We start from the raw sequence: 18,435 nt of genomic DNA on the forward strand, positions 1-18,435 counted from the left end.
ATCCGCCCTCGCAGTTCTGAGTGCTTTACTACTGTGGAGTTTTTTAATTATTTCGACTTTATCGTTTTCTAATGAGTGGAACTGGAGACATTAGAACACAGAAAGTCATTCGGTCTTTAGCTGAATTGTTTTAAGTTTTGTGTATTTTACATCAAACGTGATTTTCTGTACTCAAACGTGAGGTTATGGAAAGCCTGTGTTGCCATGACATGCTTATTCCCTCGAATGTAGTATTTAGTTGATGGTAAATGTAGACATTGATAGTCAAGCTGTTGTCATGTGACCAAAAACAAAGAAGATAATTTGAATATTATCTATGCTGGTTGATATTTATAGGTCTAAAGTGTATCCACTGAGAATTAGTGCTCAGTAGCTGCTCTATTTACGCAGATGTCTTCTTGCCTCCTTGTGAGTTGGGAGCGCCGCTTAGTCTGCTCTTGTGGGATGATGTGTCATAGGGCTGATGTTGACAGTTGCAATCTGTGCAGATGTCTACCGCTGTGCTATTTTTAACACAACTGTGATCACTTTTGATAAAAGACAATGTGTTTGTGATATGCCACTGTTATCTCCAAATGTCAGGTGCTTACTACTCAAATTGTCCTGTAATGAAAAAACAACAGTTTTCCTTCAATTCCCAGAAAACTCACTTCAGCAGCTTTGTCTGCAGTGCTGCACCTACAGTGCTTTCACTCGTGAGACTGACGTATGGCACGGTCTACTTTAATGAGACGGTGTGCTGTTCTAAGATGTGCAATTACTACGCTGAAGTGAATTTATAATGACAGCATGAGGAAAAGAAGTGAGAACTCTGTCACATAAGGGAGTTACAGTTCTCCTTTGGATGAAGCATAACATCTACAGTGCAAAACATTTTGCTGCTAGCATTTTATGCTTCTCCTGTTCAAGTTGGATCATTGAAATGCCAATTCTGTTTTTGGGTCAACATTCTTTTGTGTGTGTGTGTGCGTTTGTGTATGCGTGCCTGCATGCGTGTTTGTGGGTGCGTGCGCTTGTGCGTCTGTGTGTGGAACTGAACGTTTATAAATAGTTGTGCAAACCTACACTCGCATTGTGTTTGAAAAAGGAAATCAATCAACAGGACCTTATACGATAGAATTGTGGTTTACTTCATGTAATCTATCTATCCATCAATTTTGTCATCATTTTTTTTAGGTTGTTGGTTAATTAGACTTTGACTGTATTCAATTTAATCCACTTGCAGTTATGTTTATCACTCCAGAGCTGGATGGATGGATGGATGGATGGATGGATGGATGGATGGATGGATGGATGGATGGATGGATGGATGGATGGATGGATGGATGGATGGATGGATGGATGGATGGGCAAAAAAAAGTGTTGATGGGCTAACTCCCCTTATTAGACTGTTGCCAGGTAAATCTGGTGGTGGGTAACAGTGAAGCATGAAGTGAATTAATCAATAGATAATAGATTGCGCACAAGCACGCGCGCACGTTTGTTTGAGGGAGAAAGAGAACAAAAGACTCTGTATAAGGGTGTGTTCCGGGGAAGTGAGTCCCTTGCTTCTTGCTTTAGGCTCGTCCTCGCAGCATCTTTGGTGCCTTCCACTTCACTTGTTCACTTGTTAATCTCATCCTCGGCTGACCTGTTGATGCAATCAGCAGTCAGATGTTCCACAGACGCTCCGCCCACCTCCAGGTATGAGGGAAAAGTGGATAAGCGTCGCATGATTTCCTTGCATATGTGCGTGTTTATTTCATGCTCTCTATTCACTGTCCTCAATCGGCTTTTTATCTATAAAATCACTGCTTCACCCGTTTAATGTGTTGCAGTGGATAGCAGAAAAAAATCCAAATTCATGGCAATGAAATGCTATTTATTAATCGTGTCTTATAATTGCATGAAATGTTTGAATGACTTACGCTCTATTATTTAAGTAATAGATATTAGCATGTCGGTCTGTATTTTCATGCATCGGTTCCCTTTAGCTAATCCAACAGTTTCTCTAATTTAGAACTATGCAATGTTATTTTTGTAGCATGTATTTACCTCCATAATCAAATATCTGGTTTTATAATTAAAGTAATTTGCAAATGTGCTGTCATTATAGCAAAACCCCACTGTGTACCTTAAGTGGTGATCTATGGCATCATACAATTAGACTGGGCGTTGACTCAACGCTAAAACGATAACAATGCATGGCTTTAATTAACGCGATAATTATGTAATTACATAATTTACTTCATGCCGGTTTTTCCTTTTATTTTATTTTTTTTAAATGTTTTTTTCTGCATGCACATATTCTCATTTGCTGGATGAGTCTTGGTTTGTGTCCACCTACCTGCGTTTGCATTACAGACCATTTTAAAAGTGTTTGTTTCCTCTGCAGAATCGCATGCACGAGTCTCTGAAGATGTTTGATTCCATCTGTAACAGCAAGTGGTTTCGAGAGACCTCCATCATCCTCTTCCTTAACAAAAAGGACATTTTTGAGAACAAAATCAGCAAGTCGCCACTGTCCATCTATTTGCCTGAATACACAGGTAGGTCCACATATGACCTTTCATTCTGTTTCCCTCTTTGAATGGGACACTTGAATTACGGTAATCTACATCGATTCAATTCAAATGACGCAAGTGTCATCGAGTCATCGTTCATTTCAGTTCAGTTTAATGTATTTACAGATCCGCTCTGAGATACAACACTGACTTATTAATTTCAAAATATAAGGCTTTAAATATATTTACGTAAACACAGTTAACACCACTATCCAAACAGGAAGCAGTTTACATCCTCATCAATCTATATGCTCCTATTTAAAGCCTCTAATCCCACTTTTAGACAAATTACAAGCACACAGAACAGGCCCACAATCTAAAAATATGATTGACAACTGCATTCATAATGTTGTACTCTGTTATACCAGAAACTGATGTTTAGTGTAACTTTATGTAATGTACTGATTTGCCCCCAACACTGGCTGTGACTGCAGAATGGTCTGACTGTAGATGTCTGTGATGAATAGAGAGCAGCTGACAGGCTCATATTGAAGAGATGACAAAAGGAAAAAAACAAGAAAAAGTGAGAAAGATAGAAAGCATGTGTAATTGGGAAAACATTAGAAAGAGAGAAATCAAGATTGTGGGAACACAGTGTGGAGAGGGACCAGAACAGCATGAGTGTGAGAAAGAGAAAATTCATATTCCAATCATTCCCCCTTTCCTTTCTTCATCTCTTGGCATGGAAGGACTCAGTGCATGTTCTGATGGTGTTGCATCTGAAACAGACAGAGAAGCCACAGTGCTGCCAACAACTGAGCGCCAGATATGTTACTGACACTTGCCCCACAGATGACTCATCCCCATCTGACTCAATCTAACAGCGTTTTCCAAGCAAAAAGTTGCAAATCCCAGTTCTTAGTGTCACAGTCGATGATGGATGTGAAGCACGGGGCACGCAATAGATTTGTGAAATGAATCAATACGTGCCGTGAATTACGATTGCTACCTTTGAGCGCTCGTTCATCTGCAGCAGTCCAAGAGTGTGGTGCCAAAAGAAAATAACATAATTACGAAGACAGCGGTACGTTCAGGTACATTGCTCAGGCCTAAAACCATAATAACACATGTTGTCTAATTTTAGAACTCAACACCTCCTTTTGTATTTGGTGGAATCATAGCAGCATATTAATCAAATGCAACCCGCAGAGCGTGTTATTCCGTTCCGAAGCTATTATAATAATAATGGCATAATGGTGTCAGTAATGTCAATAATGTCTATGTCAACTCTGTTTCCACAGGGACAAACACATATGTGGAAGGAATCTCCTTCATTACATCTCAGTTCAACAGCAAGAACAAGTCATCGAAGAAGATTTACTCTTTGTCTTTAACGCTGCCACTGATGTCATCGACAGCCTCCAACGCTCTTTCCTAACCTGATAATGTTGTGACCTCAAGGTCAACTGATTTAAAGCAGCTTCTTACGAACGTCTATTCTTCTGAACATTTCGAGATACAAACCAAAGCCTCGAGATTTATTTACCTCCTCTTACGACCCAAATTTGACATCCGAACCCGTGAGGGACTCTGTCAGAGTATGTCAAGTGACGTGCGTGTGCGTGTCTCTACCCTTAACGCTGCCATTTAGCGTGTTAGCCTATCGACAAGTTCATTCGTAGTTCATCCGTAGTTTCATAGTCAATCAGGTCTCCTAAGAAAGCTAGTGCAAATAGCGGCGAGCGTAGGCAGAAGAGGGTGAAGCGAACGTAGAACTTAAACGTACATAACCCCCCACCATCTCGCAAGCGCCGAGTCGTCATGTCTTTCAAGATAAAGCACTTAAAAGTAATTGTATATTTCGCATTCTTATGGGAAAATTGCTTCTACCTACCTACAATCTTTTCTACCTATGAATCCGATCACGGAACGAATTAAGTTCGTAAGTGGAGGTTTCACTGTATCTGATTTAATTGTCATCAATAGCTTGGACGGCTGAATAGACAGAACCTTAAAGTTACCTGTGATATCACCATCATTAGATTCATAATGTCACTGGATATTTTTCCAAATTAGGTCATAATAGATTAGAGGAATTCATAGCTGCGCGAATTTTTTGATTATTTCATTTTGGTAAATCTTCTACTGTTTTTTATGAAAATACTAAAATTGGATAATCTGCAACACATTGCATTGTTCAACATTTAGTTTGCAGCAATTTATTTTTTTATCATTGCTATTTTATGTATATTTTCCTGCACTGGATAAAAAGTCCCTTTATTGTTGCTCTTTATGCTTATGGGAGGCATCATCTTCTTGGATGGGCCGAAGGAAGTGTGCCGACTCAACCTGACACTTCTCCGAGAATACTTCAGTGGAAAATGACTTTATAGGCCCACCGGAGGCATCTTCTACCATATTGCGTGCTGCTGAAAGTGTTTTTTTTGTTTTCTCCTTATTGTCCGCAACCTCGCTCTAATAAGTCCAACATGAGCTGCGAAAAAAATGTATTGCATTTGTCAAGTGGGACTTCCCTACTGTGGGATAAATAGAGTTCTATCTAATCTAATTTTACAATAGATTGGAACTCTGCTGCTTCTGCTGCTTCGTTCCCAACCAACTGAAAAACTTGCATGACATATTCATTTAAAAAGGCCAGTGTGCATGACATTAACATGCATGTCACACCTAGAATATAGCAGATCTTATATCCCTTATTAACTTTCATACTAAAAGTTTAAATTCCATTTTGTTCATTTTTTTTTTAAAGGCCTGCCTGCTTAGATCTAAATTTCTATTTTAAGAACCAGGTAGATGACGTCTCCCGCTCCCAAACATGGCGCGTCCTAATTAGAATCACTGAGCAGCCTTAGGCTGTTGATCAGCTTGCTTTGTGGATGTGTTTGCGGTACCAGTGTGCGTGTGTATGTGTGTGAATTATGTAGGGAAGTGTGTTTTTGCATGGGTGTATATACTGGTGATTATGAAGCACTAGAAAGTGTTGTGTGAGAGACAACGTGAGCCAATAATATGAGTGGATTAACCACCCAGAAGGCACTTGTCCATCCTTTCCACACACGCTGGCTGTCAACACACAAAGCCTTGAACACAGCTATGTAGTTTCAAAATGCCATGACAATGTTCATGATAAAAATAAATCAAGATATGAAGTAGTTAATTTCATAGACATGTGCGCTGCCTTGGAAATGTGACCTGATATTGCTATGCAATATGCATGCAGGCAGCGCCTCCTCATTTTGTTTGTGCAGCTGTTGTTATTGTGTAGTCAGGTGTTGGCTTCATTGTTCTCTGGCTCATTCTGTGTCGCTGTTTATCCCATATGTTGCCGTTCTATCTTTTAAATGTCTAAGAAGATAAATCACAGTTGATGAGTCAGTGAAATCTTCTTGCCTACAATTTCATTTTTCATGGTGGGAGGCAACCCACTGCTTTGTCTTGCTTCTTACTTTGTCTAAAGAAATACAGTAATGTTTCTTCTGTGCGTGACATCGTAAACACGTGATCCATGTAATACACGCATACAATTAGATGGAGCCTACAATTCGAGAATACAGTAATTATGACACCATTGTGCTTTTTCACTGACCTTTATTCTCTTATTTGTTGACAAATGGAAAGGTTTGTGAGAAAACTCTCCCCAAAAGTTAAGAGTGGGTTTTATTGACATTAGGGGCATCAGCCTGTCACAAAAGAACATTTTTCTATTTTTGTATTGATTATTCTATTGATTCTATGGATTGTTCTATTCGATTAATCGAATAATCGAATTAATTTTTCCATAAAGTTTATTATGAAACAATTTGGGGGTCGGATGGATGGATGGATGGATGGATGGATGGATGGATGGATGGATGGATGGATGGATGGATGGATGGATGGATGGATGGATGGATGGATGGATGGATGGATGGATGGATGGATGGATGGATGGATGGATGGATGGATGGATGGATGGATGGATGGAGTGCAGTGTCAGTCTTTGCTTAGGGTCTTACTCCTTATTCCTTAACTACCACTAATACTGTATGCCTTGTGATGGAATTTTTTTGACATTGTATTGGAAATGCATTGAAATTACAATAAAGCACAACTTGAATAACTTGATGTGTGAAGATTATTTTTGCCTTTTTTTAACTTGATGTGTGATTATTTTTGTGTTTTTTAATCCAGAAAGAGTATCCGTCTTCCATTGTCTTGCAAATCTTTGTATACATATGGAAAACTCAACTTTGTCTTCTCTTCCACAGAATCGCATGCACGAGTCTCTGATGCTGTTTGACTCAATCTGCAACAACAAATTCTTCATCGACACCTCCATCATCCTCTTCCTCAATAAGAAAGATCTGTTTGCAGAGAAGATCAAGAAGTCGGCGCTCAGCATCTGTTTCCCTGAATACACAGGTAAGAGTCATTTCCACCGAATGCATGGAGATAGATGATATACTGAAGTTATCCTCATTCTTTTAATGCCAAGCAGAATTAAGCATTCCACGATAGGTTCTGCAAAGCTTGAGTCAGCGCAACATCTGACACTTCATAGGCCACACCCTCTTTCTTTGATTGCTTGATTTTCCTCCAGGATGTTTCTTTTGGGACAGTATACTGACAGTTTTCACAAAAGTGAAAAACCAAAGTGATTTGTTTGAAAATTGCAAACTGTCTCTTACAACCCAAATGACGCAGATCTGAGATTTAAGGATCCTCATGTCTAAGTGTTCCTTGTTTTCCCTGTATTTCCCCAGGACCAAACACCTACGACGACGCAGCAGCTTATATCCAAGCACAATTTGAGAGCAAAAACCGCTCTCCGAATAAGGAAATCTACTGTCACATGACCTGCGCCACAGATACAGGGAACATCCAGGTGGTGTTTGATGCCGTGACCGATATCATCATCGCCAACAACCTCCGAGGATGTGGCTTGTACTAAGCACATCCATGTAATACCCCCACCTACCCGCCCCTTCCTTTTTCCTTACCTGTCCTCTTCCACTTTGTCCTCCTGCTCAACCCGTCTCTTCTGACACTGGTGTGGAAATGATGATGCTAATGAATGCTGATTAAAAAAAGATGAAGAAAAATGCAGCTAGGTATATATTAATGAGGATAATAAAAAATATATTAGACATACATATATAAATACACTATATATGTATATATATATGTATGTATGTATGTTATATATATATATATATATATATATATATATATATATATATATATATATATATATATATATATATATATATATATATATATATATAGTATATATTATATATATAATATATATTATATATATTAGTTTGTCCATTGCTTCCCCACCAATGTTCTCTGGCCTGCTGACAAGCAAACAAACCAATGTGTTTTGGAAGAAAACACAAAACTCTGCAGCCTTGAAACCGTCTTGAACAAATTTGATGAAAGTCTCTCTTCTAATCATTTTTTTTTTCCTGTGGTGTCTTATGTTGCTAACAAAACATCTTTTTTTATTACCTTGGATATGGATTGTCTTTTGTTTTTGTTGATAATGTCTATATTTATTACATCAACAGCCTGTACACAGATTTGTATCCACAGTTTGTCTCACCTGACACATTTGTTGTATATTATTTTGCTTCTTGCAACAGTAGTGCTTATGTAGGAACGATTTTAAATAAATATGTGAAAATGTCTATCACTATATCAAACAGGTCAGCCAATCAAAACCTTTGAAAAACACTCAAGACCTAATGAAGCTGTCAAACACAGATTAATTTAACATTGGTCTTTTGTTTACATTAGCAAAGACGCTTTGGAGACCTTTGTGGGACATTTTCTGTCCAACTAGTATGACTTTACTGTTCCACAAGGAGTCCTGGCATGGACAAGAAGTGTTTCCTAAGCTGGCTTTAGCCTGACAGCCAATGGGAAGCAGTGCCAGGTGACACATGCAGGTACTGTACTGTAGATAGTAATGCCTTTAGAAGTGAGTACACGTTATAACTACCTTTCTCACTATTATAACCTCTACTAATATTCTCAATGTAAGGAAGTTTGGTCTTGGTTTGAAAATGGTTAATGAATTAATTTATTGATGATCACATTCTATCCCAGACATACTCGATCTATGGGTTTCTCTTTCTCCACATTTACAGTATGCACCGTCTTGCCTTTACGTCTTTCACGTCCATCCATGCATGGCACCCTTGGCATACGGCTATTATTGGAGGTGAGGTGGGGGTGAGGTTGTCATAAACCCTCTCTCCCTCCCCGCTCTTGACATGTATAGCATGATATTACTCCAGCCTTTGTATAAAGTGACCAGTTACTCCAAAACTGGAAGAAGATAAGATCCACACGCATATTGTTAATAGTTTTTAAAAAGTCCTTAAAAATGGAAAACCGAAGAAAAGCACTTTGGATAGAATATATTTATTCAAATAAATTGGCAGGATAAGTGCAGTGATTTAGGGAGAGAGATAGCTGCGAAGAGTCTCATCGGGATCATTTCATTGTCAAGGCGACCCGACTGTTTGGGTTCTCTTTGAAGACATTTGTTGTCGCCCCTTAGCCCATATATGTATGAACTGATGAAGTCCGCTTGGATTAGTGACAAATTGTCTTGTGAGACAACCAGAAGAGTCCCGCTGCAATTGATTCAGTGCCGTGCTTAGGAGACAGATGGTTTCTTCTTGGATTCAACCAGCTACTGTATAAACAGTTATGACGATTAAGGTTTTGAAAGCTGGAAAGACACTGTTATAGATTTATAGGGAAATTCTTGCAGCAACATCAATGTCAAACTGTTTAAGAAAAAAAATCTGAATTTTTAAAAATCACACCTGTGACAGAAATGAACATGAGTATTACATAATGGTCACCATGGTCCTGTAATATTCTACAATATTTCCTGTGGTTTGTAGCTACAGATTTTTTTTTCCCTCTATATATCTCCCTTTTGTAAAATAAAACACATTTTGCAATTTGTTCCAGCTAGACAGCAAGCTGATTAGGGGCCACGGTGATCTCAAAAAAACAATTTGTATTTGCTTGGAACTGTGCCCCATCTCCTTCTCTATCGTTACTGTTTTGCCTGTTTCCCTGCATTAGAACGCATTTAGCCTGACTCGGAACGATTAAATGATACGATAACGATATCTATTTTTTATTATTTCAGAAAAAAATTACTGTTCTTTCACGGGGAACAGGTTTCTTGCTGCGTCCGCTTGTTAGTGATGCCGCATGTTCTTACATGGCGATGTAAAACCATCCTCTTTTTCCTCCTTCCCCTGTTACTTATTCATTTGACACACCTTTCAGGTCTACAAAGAAAAGCACAGTTGCCACGCACACACACACACACACACACACACACATGCAGATTTACACTCACACACAATACATGAATATCAAAATTTCTTACCTATCCATGTCTATGTTAGCCTTCATCAGTCTTTCAATGTAGCCCTCTCTTTCTTGTCTTGATTTAAAGTTTTGAAAAGAGAAAGCAAGTGTGTATAATGACATTATATAGCTTCTTTTTTTATTTGCATTCTGTTCTTGATACTTTCATTTGTTTTTTTTCTGATTTCTGTTCTCAAATCAGTGAATGTTTTTTTTCTGTGCAGCTTATTCTCTCTCTCCCTCCTCTTAGTGAATGGTTGTTATTTCATGTGGGATGTCCGTGATGGAAAAAACAATCGAATGTAGTGTTTACATTAAAAGCCACTGTTTTCATGACTACAAGAAAAACTCACTGATTTGTCTTTTGTGTATAAACCCTCTCAATGTTTGACTGTTATGCACAAACACAGCCAACTGTCCCAGTACTTTTGTGACAGTTGGTTATGCATACTGTGTACTGTACAGGAGCTAAAATATAGAGTTGGGACCCCCTTTGCACCTGCAACAGGTTCCCAAGAGTGTCTTGATGGCGTTGAGGTCATGACTACAGAGATCAGGTATGAGAAAGTGAAAAATACAGCACTTTTTCCACTATTTAAGACTTAACATATAGCAGAGATCAGGAATTATACATTTGCACAGGCTCTTTCATGTCTAACTGAAATTACCCTGTTGGTGAAGGTGGCCATTTCTCATGCAGGTGAGACACCAAGGACAGGGTCAAAGGCAAAAATGATTTTCATCACCTTAAAAAAACAGAAGATCTAACAGGCAAGTAAATGACTTCTTGTGGAAGTAGAAATGCAGTGTGGAAAAATTGCTGTCGTTAAGTATTTTGGCTCATGTAAGCAACATGTCACATTTTGCCGCTTGAACCTTCTCATGTGAATGGAGTCGTAGATGCTTTGTAGAGCTGGGTGTGTTAGAGCAGCAGAAAATGCGTCATTGGAGATGTGTCCATAAGAGCACCAATTTAGTGGCAAAAAGTCAAGCTAATCACATTACCGTATTTTGCGGACTATAAGGCGCACCGGACCATAAGGCGCACCTTCAATGAATGGCCCATTTTAAAACTTTGTCCTTATATAAGGCGCACCGGACTATAAGGTGCACGGTTAATGCATCATGTCAGATTTTTTATCCAAATCAAATCATTCTCCATTTTATCTTTTTTATTTCAACCTTAGACGCAACAAGTTACTTTATAAGTACAAAATAATGATCCATAGTCTTTTTGATTCATGATTCATAGTCTTCAGCGGGCCACTTATGATTGATTTCATGACACAATGCTTTGGGCCAGTTTAAATTTAGGAATTTGTTCCGTATATAAGGCGCATCGGACTATAAGGCATACTGTAGGCTTTTGAGAAAATTTTAGGTTTTTAGGTGTGCCTTATAGTCCGGAAAATACGGTATTAGTATTGTTATCAATATTACATTTCTAGAATCATCCCACTGGCTGGCATGGCTGGAGGCAGTCTCCAAGTGGCCACTTAGCAGTGCAGATATGCTCTCTCCATGTCAAGACTGTAGTACGAGACTAGCTTTGAGAAAATGAGTGGAACTGTTTTGATTGGCCATGACTGAGGTCAACTGGGACCATTCCCTCAGCAGCGTGCCCTATTTGTTCATGGTAGATTGGTATTTATTTTGTAAAGCTGTAAAAAAACATGTAATGTGTGATGGGTTGGTAGCATCATCATTTGTGAACCAAAACCCTTCAAGATAACAATTACCTTTGGCACCATGTCTAAAATAAGATTGAGGATCAAGCCACATCACATTAATGAAACACTGGAGCTCATCAATTGCATTTTAATGAGCGCTCGTTGCTTTCCAGAGGGCGCTCGACAGTAGGCAGCCCAAACCTGCTGCAATGACAGCAGGGGAATCATTTATCTTACCAGTGATTTGGGAAATACTAGAAATAATGTAAGTCAGTGACGCTCTAGTAGTTCTCTTGTTTGCATGTAGACAACGTAGGTTGCATCCCCACATGAATCTGAGTGGGGGTGCTTATTTCCACCTACAGTCCTTTCCAGTCCTGCCTTAGGGTTTGTGTCAAGTTTGCGTCAACTCAAATAATTGGCATCGATTTAGTCCAACCCAAACAAAATTGTGACTATGTGTTACTTGGTCAGCAGTTTAAAGCCAGAATAACACTTTATTCATGTTGTTCATTTCGTTGAGAGCAGAAGAAAATTGATGCTATTTCAAGAGCAGGGTGAGCAAATTATTTTTCTCCATCGAGGGACTGTACGTGTGAACATGAATGTGAATGGTTGTTTGTTTATATATATGTGCCCCGTAGGAAATGGCAACCAATCCAGGGCATACACTGCCTCTCACCCAAAGGCATCTGGGATTGAGTCCAGCTCACCCGTGACCTTAATGAGGACAAGCAGAGCAGAAAATGGATGACTGGTGTTTTTTCAGAGTGCTGCAGGTTCTTCTCCACATTTTTCATGAACCCCAAATTAGCGCTGGTGTTATTGTTCACCCTTGTTAGCCATTGTGGCAGCCTGACCGATACAACCGTAACAAACAAACAGGTGATAGAAGGTTGAAGTATGTACTACCCTTATTCCAACAAAGTCCAGAATTTACTGTATCTTGTGTATCAAAATAAAACAAAATAGAAATCCAGGGCAATAATACAGTCACACAGGTGTCACTCTCTATTTTACTGTCGTGATTCAAACTAGTGTTCTGAGGATTTAAAAGTAAAGCGACATAGTTTTGCTTTAGAATATCAGATGAACTTTCTCAAATGCAGAGAATCAGTATAATGTACGTACGAGATCTTCAGTGTCTGTTTTCTCTACAGCATGTGATTATGAAATTGTACATTTGTCCGAATGTAAAGTGGATGCAACCTGTCACCCTGACATTCACTTCTGCTCCCGAGTTAGTTCTCAGTGAACCCAAGATAAGTCAAATTTCTGGAGTGCAGTCCCCCCAAAGCAACCCGAGCAGAGGGGAATCATGCAAAGGCAAGAACTGAGATGAGACTTGTTTTTCTCCAGATCATACGAGATGAAGTGTAACCCACAGAAGAGAAAGAAGCTGAGGCCTGACAGACACAAATAATGTGGAGCAATAGGAGGCAGAGCTGGGCGGATGTATCTGACAAAAAAAGGAGCCTTTCATTGTCAATGGCGGAACACTTGCTGCAAGGAAAAGGTCGGTTTACTGGCTTCAAGGCACACACAGAGAAAATGTGAGTGACAGAGACAAAATGAGTGCGGGTGGAAAGAAGAGATTTCAATCACATTCCGTGTTCTTTCTAATTACTTGGGAAATGTCTGTTGCTTGAACATTTTTAACCACATTACATTGCTGAAACGCATCACAAAAACATTTTACATATTACTATCATTTCAATTGGATTATCAGTTGATTCATCCTGTTGACAGTGCAATACAGTCAAAATTCATTTCAAAACCGAAAGGGTGGCATTCAAAATCAATTTTTGCATATCTTTATTGCTGCGATGATGATGATGGTGGTGTTGATGAACCCAGCAGCAAGAACCCTGGAATGGATGACAACTATTCACGCTCATTCACACGTAATGACCATTCTGTCTTCTTAATATGACTGTTGTGGAACAAAACACAGGCAAAATATGCGATGGATGGATGGATGGATGGATGGATGGATGGATGGATGGATGGATGGATGGATGGATGGACGGACGGACGGACGGACGGACGGACGGACGGACGGACGAATGGATGGATAATACGGTTTAAAATTTTCCTCCAGGCTTCTGCCTTTCCTGTCCTCTTTTTCTGTCTGCCCATCTCTGCCTTTTCTTATAGATGGGGTGCTCTATCTAGTGGTGGAACGTGGACATAGCACCACCACGCCCAGTTTTCTTGTCTGTATTGTTTTATGCCATGCCTCACATGCAAAAAACGAGAAACCAGATCAAGACATGCACGTTTGGTCAAATTTTATTCCTGTGCATGTGAATGTGGTGAGCTAGCCAGGCCCTCTCTGAAGCCCTAAACAAAATTAAAAGCAGAAACGGACATTATTAATTGAACTGTACATCTAATCCCACGTCCATTTTAAAATGACAAATGTTACAGAAGCCAATCTGTACATGGAGATGATTAATATAAAAACAACCTCACAGTGTATTTGAGCTTTTTGCTCTCTGCTGCAGGCCTGTTCTTTTTGACACCACCGTGCCTGTTTCATTCTCATTCATCATATTTCTGTCACCCAGCTCTATTAGTCCTTCTCATTCTGGACGAGGAGAAACACCGGTGGCACTTAATTAACCAGACAGATAGTTAGCTTCAAGACTCAATGAATATTGTTCGTGCAGAAAAAAAAATACTGTCTTTGCAGCTATTAACTCACACACATCCGCACCACCCACATAGACACACACACGCATACACATCAAATGGATATTTATAGCACCACAGCACTAACCTTCTGTTGCTAGGATACCAGCCAGCTCAGAATTTTCAGACACTGCACTTTAATTTGTTTATATAATTGAACACGCATTTGATGATGTACCCAAGTCATGTACCACACACAGAAACATGCATACACAAACACACACACGTACCAAAATTGGGTCAAATGTACCCAATTTCCAGGGTCCAATTTATAAACTAACAGATTTAATGATGTCTGTGCATATGTGATCGACTGATGACCAATCCAGCATGGGATAGATGGACAGACAGATTGATGCACTCATGACCCTGAACAAGATGAGTAGGCAAAATTGACTACTTGATTATTTTGTTACAAATTATTTTCTTTTTTCTGGTGGAAGGGTGATTAAACGGCATTAAATCTAGGTCACGTTCAAAATAATAAAACAATTTCTCCGTTTCTTGTTTATGCACTGGTCCTTTGTAAACTTAAAAGTGTCTGATTTCAATTAAAATTGAAATCATTTTATTTCTCTGTGCTTACAGGTCATGTGTGAGGATGTCCTTAATGGTTGCCTTTTACGTCAATTTGAGAAACGCTGCTTTGTAGGGTGTCTTCTTGTATATCGCCGCATGAGGGCGTTAAAGTTAACCTTAAACTCAGCGTCTGTCAACCTAAAGGACTACTTTTGCTGTTTTAGAAGTTGAATGTTGCACCTATTTTTGATCGTTATGATTTATCATTGTTTGAAAGAGATGTAAGTGAATTTACAGAATGAAGCTTTGAAAGTAAAGAGGGACGGCTCTCGTTTTCAAATGCAATTTGCATATACTCTGGGTGTACAAACATTAGTGCGTGTTAATTAGTGCGCGTGAGAGTGTTTTACAAGTGGAGCTATAATGTGCAGTTTGTATCGTCAGGAGTCCTGGGGGGAGCGACAGGTGACAGTGCGGATATGCATTTCCATTGTGTGTCGCTCAGTAGTTGAGTGAAGGGAATTCAGTCATGTATGTGAGTTAAAAAAAATAAAAGTAGTTTTTGTCAAAACGTTTCAGCATTGTGTAATATGAGATCATTCAGGAGTGTGTGAGATCCTGAATGCTGACCCTGAAGGCCTCTCATAGATATTCTTTAGTAATTACAGGAATAAACCAGTTTCATTGCTAAAATGCATCGTTGCAGGGTGTCTAATTCGAAGAGTTTCATAATAATGTTCCAAAATGGATGACATGATTGCATGTTGTGATTTCTTTCTCGCATACAATTTGTTTTGAATCTAAATAGATCAACTTCTGTTTGTGGTTTTCAGTACGTGCGTGCGTGCGTGTTTGTGTGTCTCGGTTCCAGACATGAATAAAAAGTGGACAGTCAGCCAGCCAAATTTACAGACAGACAGACAGACTGGCTGACCAAACATTGTAACTGATACACTAAATGACTAGACCATGCGCCATTCCAAATTTGTCTGTCAGCCACGGGATGCCACCGTCTGACACCAAGAATAAACATACATACATCAACACGGCTCCCCTGCTCTGTACTGATATGTCTGCGTTTTTGTCTGTGGATATTATGTCAACAGTAAGCGATGGATGTCGTCCAAGTAACGAGAACCAGTCTCCTTTTTCTTAATAAACAATAAACTTTTCAAAGCAACTCTTTGGGTCTGTTGTGCTTGTAGTATTTTTTTGAGTAGAAACAATTTCTGAGTTCTCCATTTCATCGACTACGGAGGAAACGAGAAAAGTTGTCTAAGGCCTTCCTAAGCGGCAGAGAAGCAGCAGCGGTATGGTGAAAGTAGTGCATTGTCAATATCTTTGAAATATTTTGGGCTCATTAATTATTTACTTAAGGCTTTAGTGCAGCAAGAGCAGAAATAGTTTTCAGTCTCGCTTGAGCTGACAGCGTGAGCGGACGACACCTAGCATAACAATAAGCGAACACACGCTCCGACCTCAAAGAACTGATTCAAGAACGTTATCCCGAGTCAGCTCCTTGCCACTGTAGCGTCATTAGCTTTTCTGTGTTATTGATGCATTTTAAATATTTATTAGGCCATTTCCAGGGACGCAGCATTATCCGCACCGGAAAATGAAGGCCAAATTCTGCTGTGTGTGTGTGTCCTTGAATAACAATGAGGGGAACAATAAACATCTGACAATACTATATGTTTAATGTTCCACTTATTCTACTACTGTGTCCGGCCGTGTAGACGTGACATCTTCATTTCAAGGCTAATAATCTTTACTCGTTATTTACACTGTTGGAAAGGAATTGATGTTCTTTATTGTGATTTTATTTTGCAGACATTCCATGCATGTTAAACCTTTGGAGAAGACCTTGGGGAAAACCTAGGAACAATCTCAGACCTTGGTCTGGCCTTTTGTCTTTCCTTTGGATCCAGAGACAGTTTCAGAAACTGTGAAGTCTGGACTCAGACTCGTTGCCCTGCAACCTGGCGCCAGCAGATGTAAATGTGATTTTGTTTTTAGTGAAAAATGTACAACCGGAGATGAATGAAAGCCATTCAGTCAATGAAAACCTCAACTGGCTTCTAGATCCTTTGACACCCATTTTACTAGGCCTCCAGGCTACATGAGTTTCGTGTCCCATTGTTGTTTTGTGTTCACACGGAAGCCGGGGTAATAGTCGTAGGAGTAATCGCACCAGACCTGTATCTTGAGTTAAAAAGTCAGAATTAAAAAACACTGTGCTTATCCATTGTCATTGTCACAACAAGGCAAAACATATTAAGTTACAATGAACCATTAGTTACACCAGTTAGGCTTGACTAAAATATTCAGATTTGTGAAAAAATACACAAGTAAATTCTGGGTGCCTGACATGATCCCATTATTCATGGCACAGAAATACAAGAATTCAATCTTCTATTTTTTTTAAGCCAGGGGAATTGTCCGACTTGTATGGAGTGAGCAGATGACAAGCACTTTTTAGGGGATTTGTGCCTGAGGCTGGAGCATATGCTCGCAATAGTTCTACAAAAAAGAAAGACTCATGTCATTGATTCCCAGTAAGTTTTCTTTCATTTACTTGATCACGCTTACAGACAAAGCCGACAACTTTAGTTCCTCAAAGCGGCCATTTGTGCCTATGTTTGCTGCAGGCCAAACAGCGCATGAGTGATTTAACAGCTCTAGCTGGTGATGCAGTAAGAGGTTCATCAATTAGTCAGATAATCTGCGGTTACCATTGTGAACAATTCTGATGTGCATGCAGTCTGGTCTCATATTCACACAGTTGACTGGACACAACTCACTTCCATACACTTTTATGTGTGTTTGAGGGTGGAGTGTTTCAAAACTTTCATACGGCTTTAGATCGAGAAAGAATGTTGCAAGAATCCACACAAGCACGGGGAGAACATGCAAACTCCACACAAGGTGGGCCGGAGCGGGAATGGAACCCGCAATGGCTGAACTGCAAGGCGGACGTGGTAACCAATGTCGCTATTATATATTTCTAAATTATCCCATTGGCCCATCACATTAGCAATACAGTAACTCCACCGACTCATTATAAGAACACCGTGTTCTGAGCCTCTGACTCTGACATTTGCACAAGAAACCAAATTTGTGCAGTTGACAGTTTTAATTTTTAAACAGACAATTGAAAAACGTTCCATCTCAAAAGGTCTGTTCCACTCTGCTGTGGGGGAGCCTTTAAATAGCGTCCCTGCTTGGCGCGCCCCTCACATATGGATCCCATAAAGTTTGCGGTTCGGGACCGCACGCATGCGCAGTGACCTGCCGAGCAGCGTGTGTCGTTGTAGTATTGTTGTGAATGGGGGTAGTGGGGGCGGCTGGTATTTTGGGTGTTCAGTCACAAGAGCGACTCCGCGGAGCCAGGAAGTAGACTTGCGTTGGGTGCCTTCACGGCCATGCGGAAATTTGAAAAGCCATCGTGACGAAATGATGGGCTCTGCGCGTAGTCGTTTTGGCTTTTGTAAACATTTTGAGTATCACAACTAACTAAACATTGTGGACTACCATAATAAATAAAACGTACGGGCACGCCCTTATGCTGGTAAAATAGCTCGGCGTCACGTGATCATTCATTGTTACATAGGCGGCTTCTCTAATAATTATGATAATAATAATCATAATAATCATAATAATGGAAG

The 18,435-nt window shown here is 39.7% G+C and overlaps 2 protein-coding genes across 2 annotated transcripts in view; both read left to right on the forward strand.

The window, feature by feature from the left end:
* LOC133157053 (guanine nucleotide-binding protein G(o) subunit alpha-like) overlaps positions 1-7,651 on the forward strand; it is a 45,643-nt gene extending 37,992 nt beyond the window's left edge. The window contains 2 exon segments of the mRNA XM_061283294.1: positions 6,752-6,905; positions 7,247-7,651. Coding sequence (XP_061139278.1) covers positions 6,752-6,905; positions 7,247-7,434 — 342 coding nt within the window. The 3' untranslated portion in view covers positions 7,435-7,651.
* Positions 152-6,603, forward strand: LOC133157052 (guanine nucleotide-binding protein G(i) subunit alpha-like). Its single transcript, XM_061283293.1, has 3 exons — positions 152-1,683; positions 2,375-2,528; positions 3,785-6,603. Exons 1-3 carry the CDS (start codon positions 1,654-1,656, stop codon positions 3,919-3,921), a joined length of 321 nt encoding a protein of 106 aa, XP_061139277.1. The 5' UTR covers positions 152-1,653; the 3' UTR covers positions 3,922-6,603.
* Positions 7,652-18,435: the final 10,784 nt, after the last annotated feature.

Source organism: Syngnathus typhle, linkage group LG7, assembly GCF_033458585.1.
Source record: "Syngnathus typhle isolate RoL2023-S1 ecotype Sweden linkage group LG7, RoL_Styp_1.0, whole genome shotgun sequence".
NCBI lineage: Eukaryota > Metazoa > Chordata > Actinopteri > Syngnathiformes > Syngnathidae > Syngnathus > Syngnathus typhle.

What these genes read in the sequence shown, in the direction of transcription:
- LOC133157052 (XM_061283293.1), top strand. Translation starts at nt 1,654, where the DNA reads ATGTTCCACAGACGCTCCGCCCACCTCCAG. An exon ending in GACGCTCCGCCCACCTCCAG is followed by an intron (nt 1,684 to 2,374) that starts GTATGAGGGAAA and finishes TTTCCTCTGCAG; the next exon opens with AATCGCATGCACGAGTCTCT. An exon ending in CTATTTGCCTGAATACACAG is followed by an intron (nt 2,529 to 3,784) that starts GTAGGTCCACAT and finishes CTGTTTCCACAG; the next exon opens with GGACAAACACATATGTGGAA.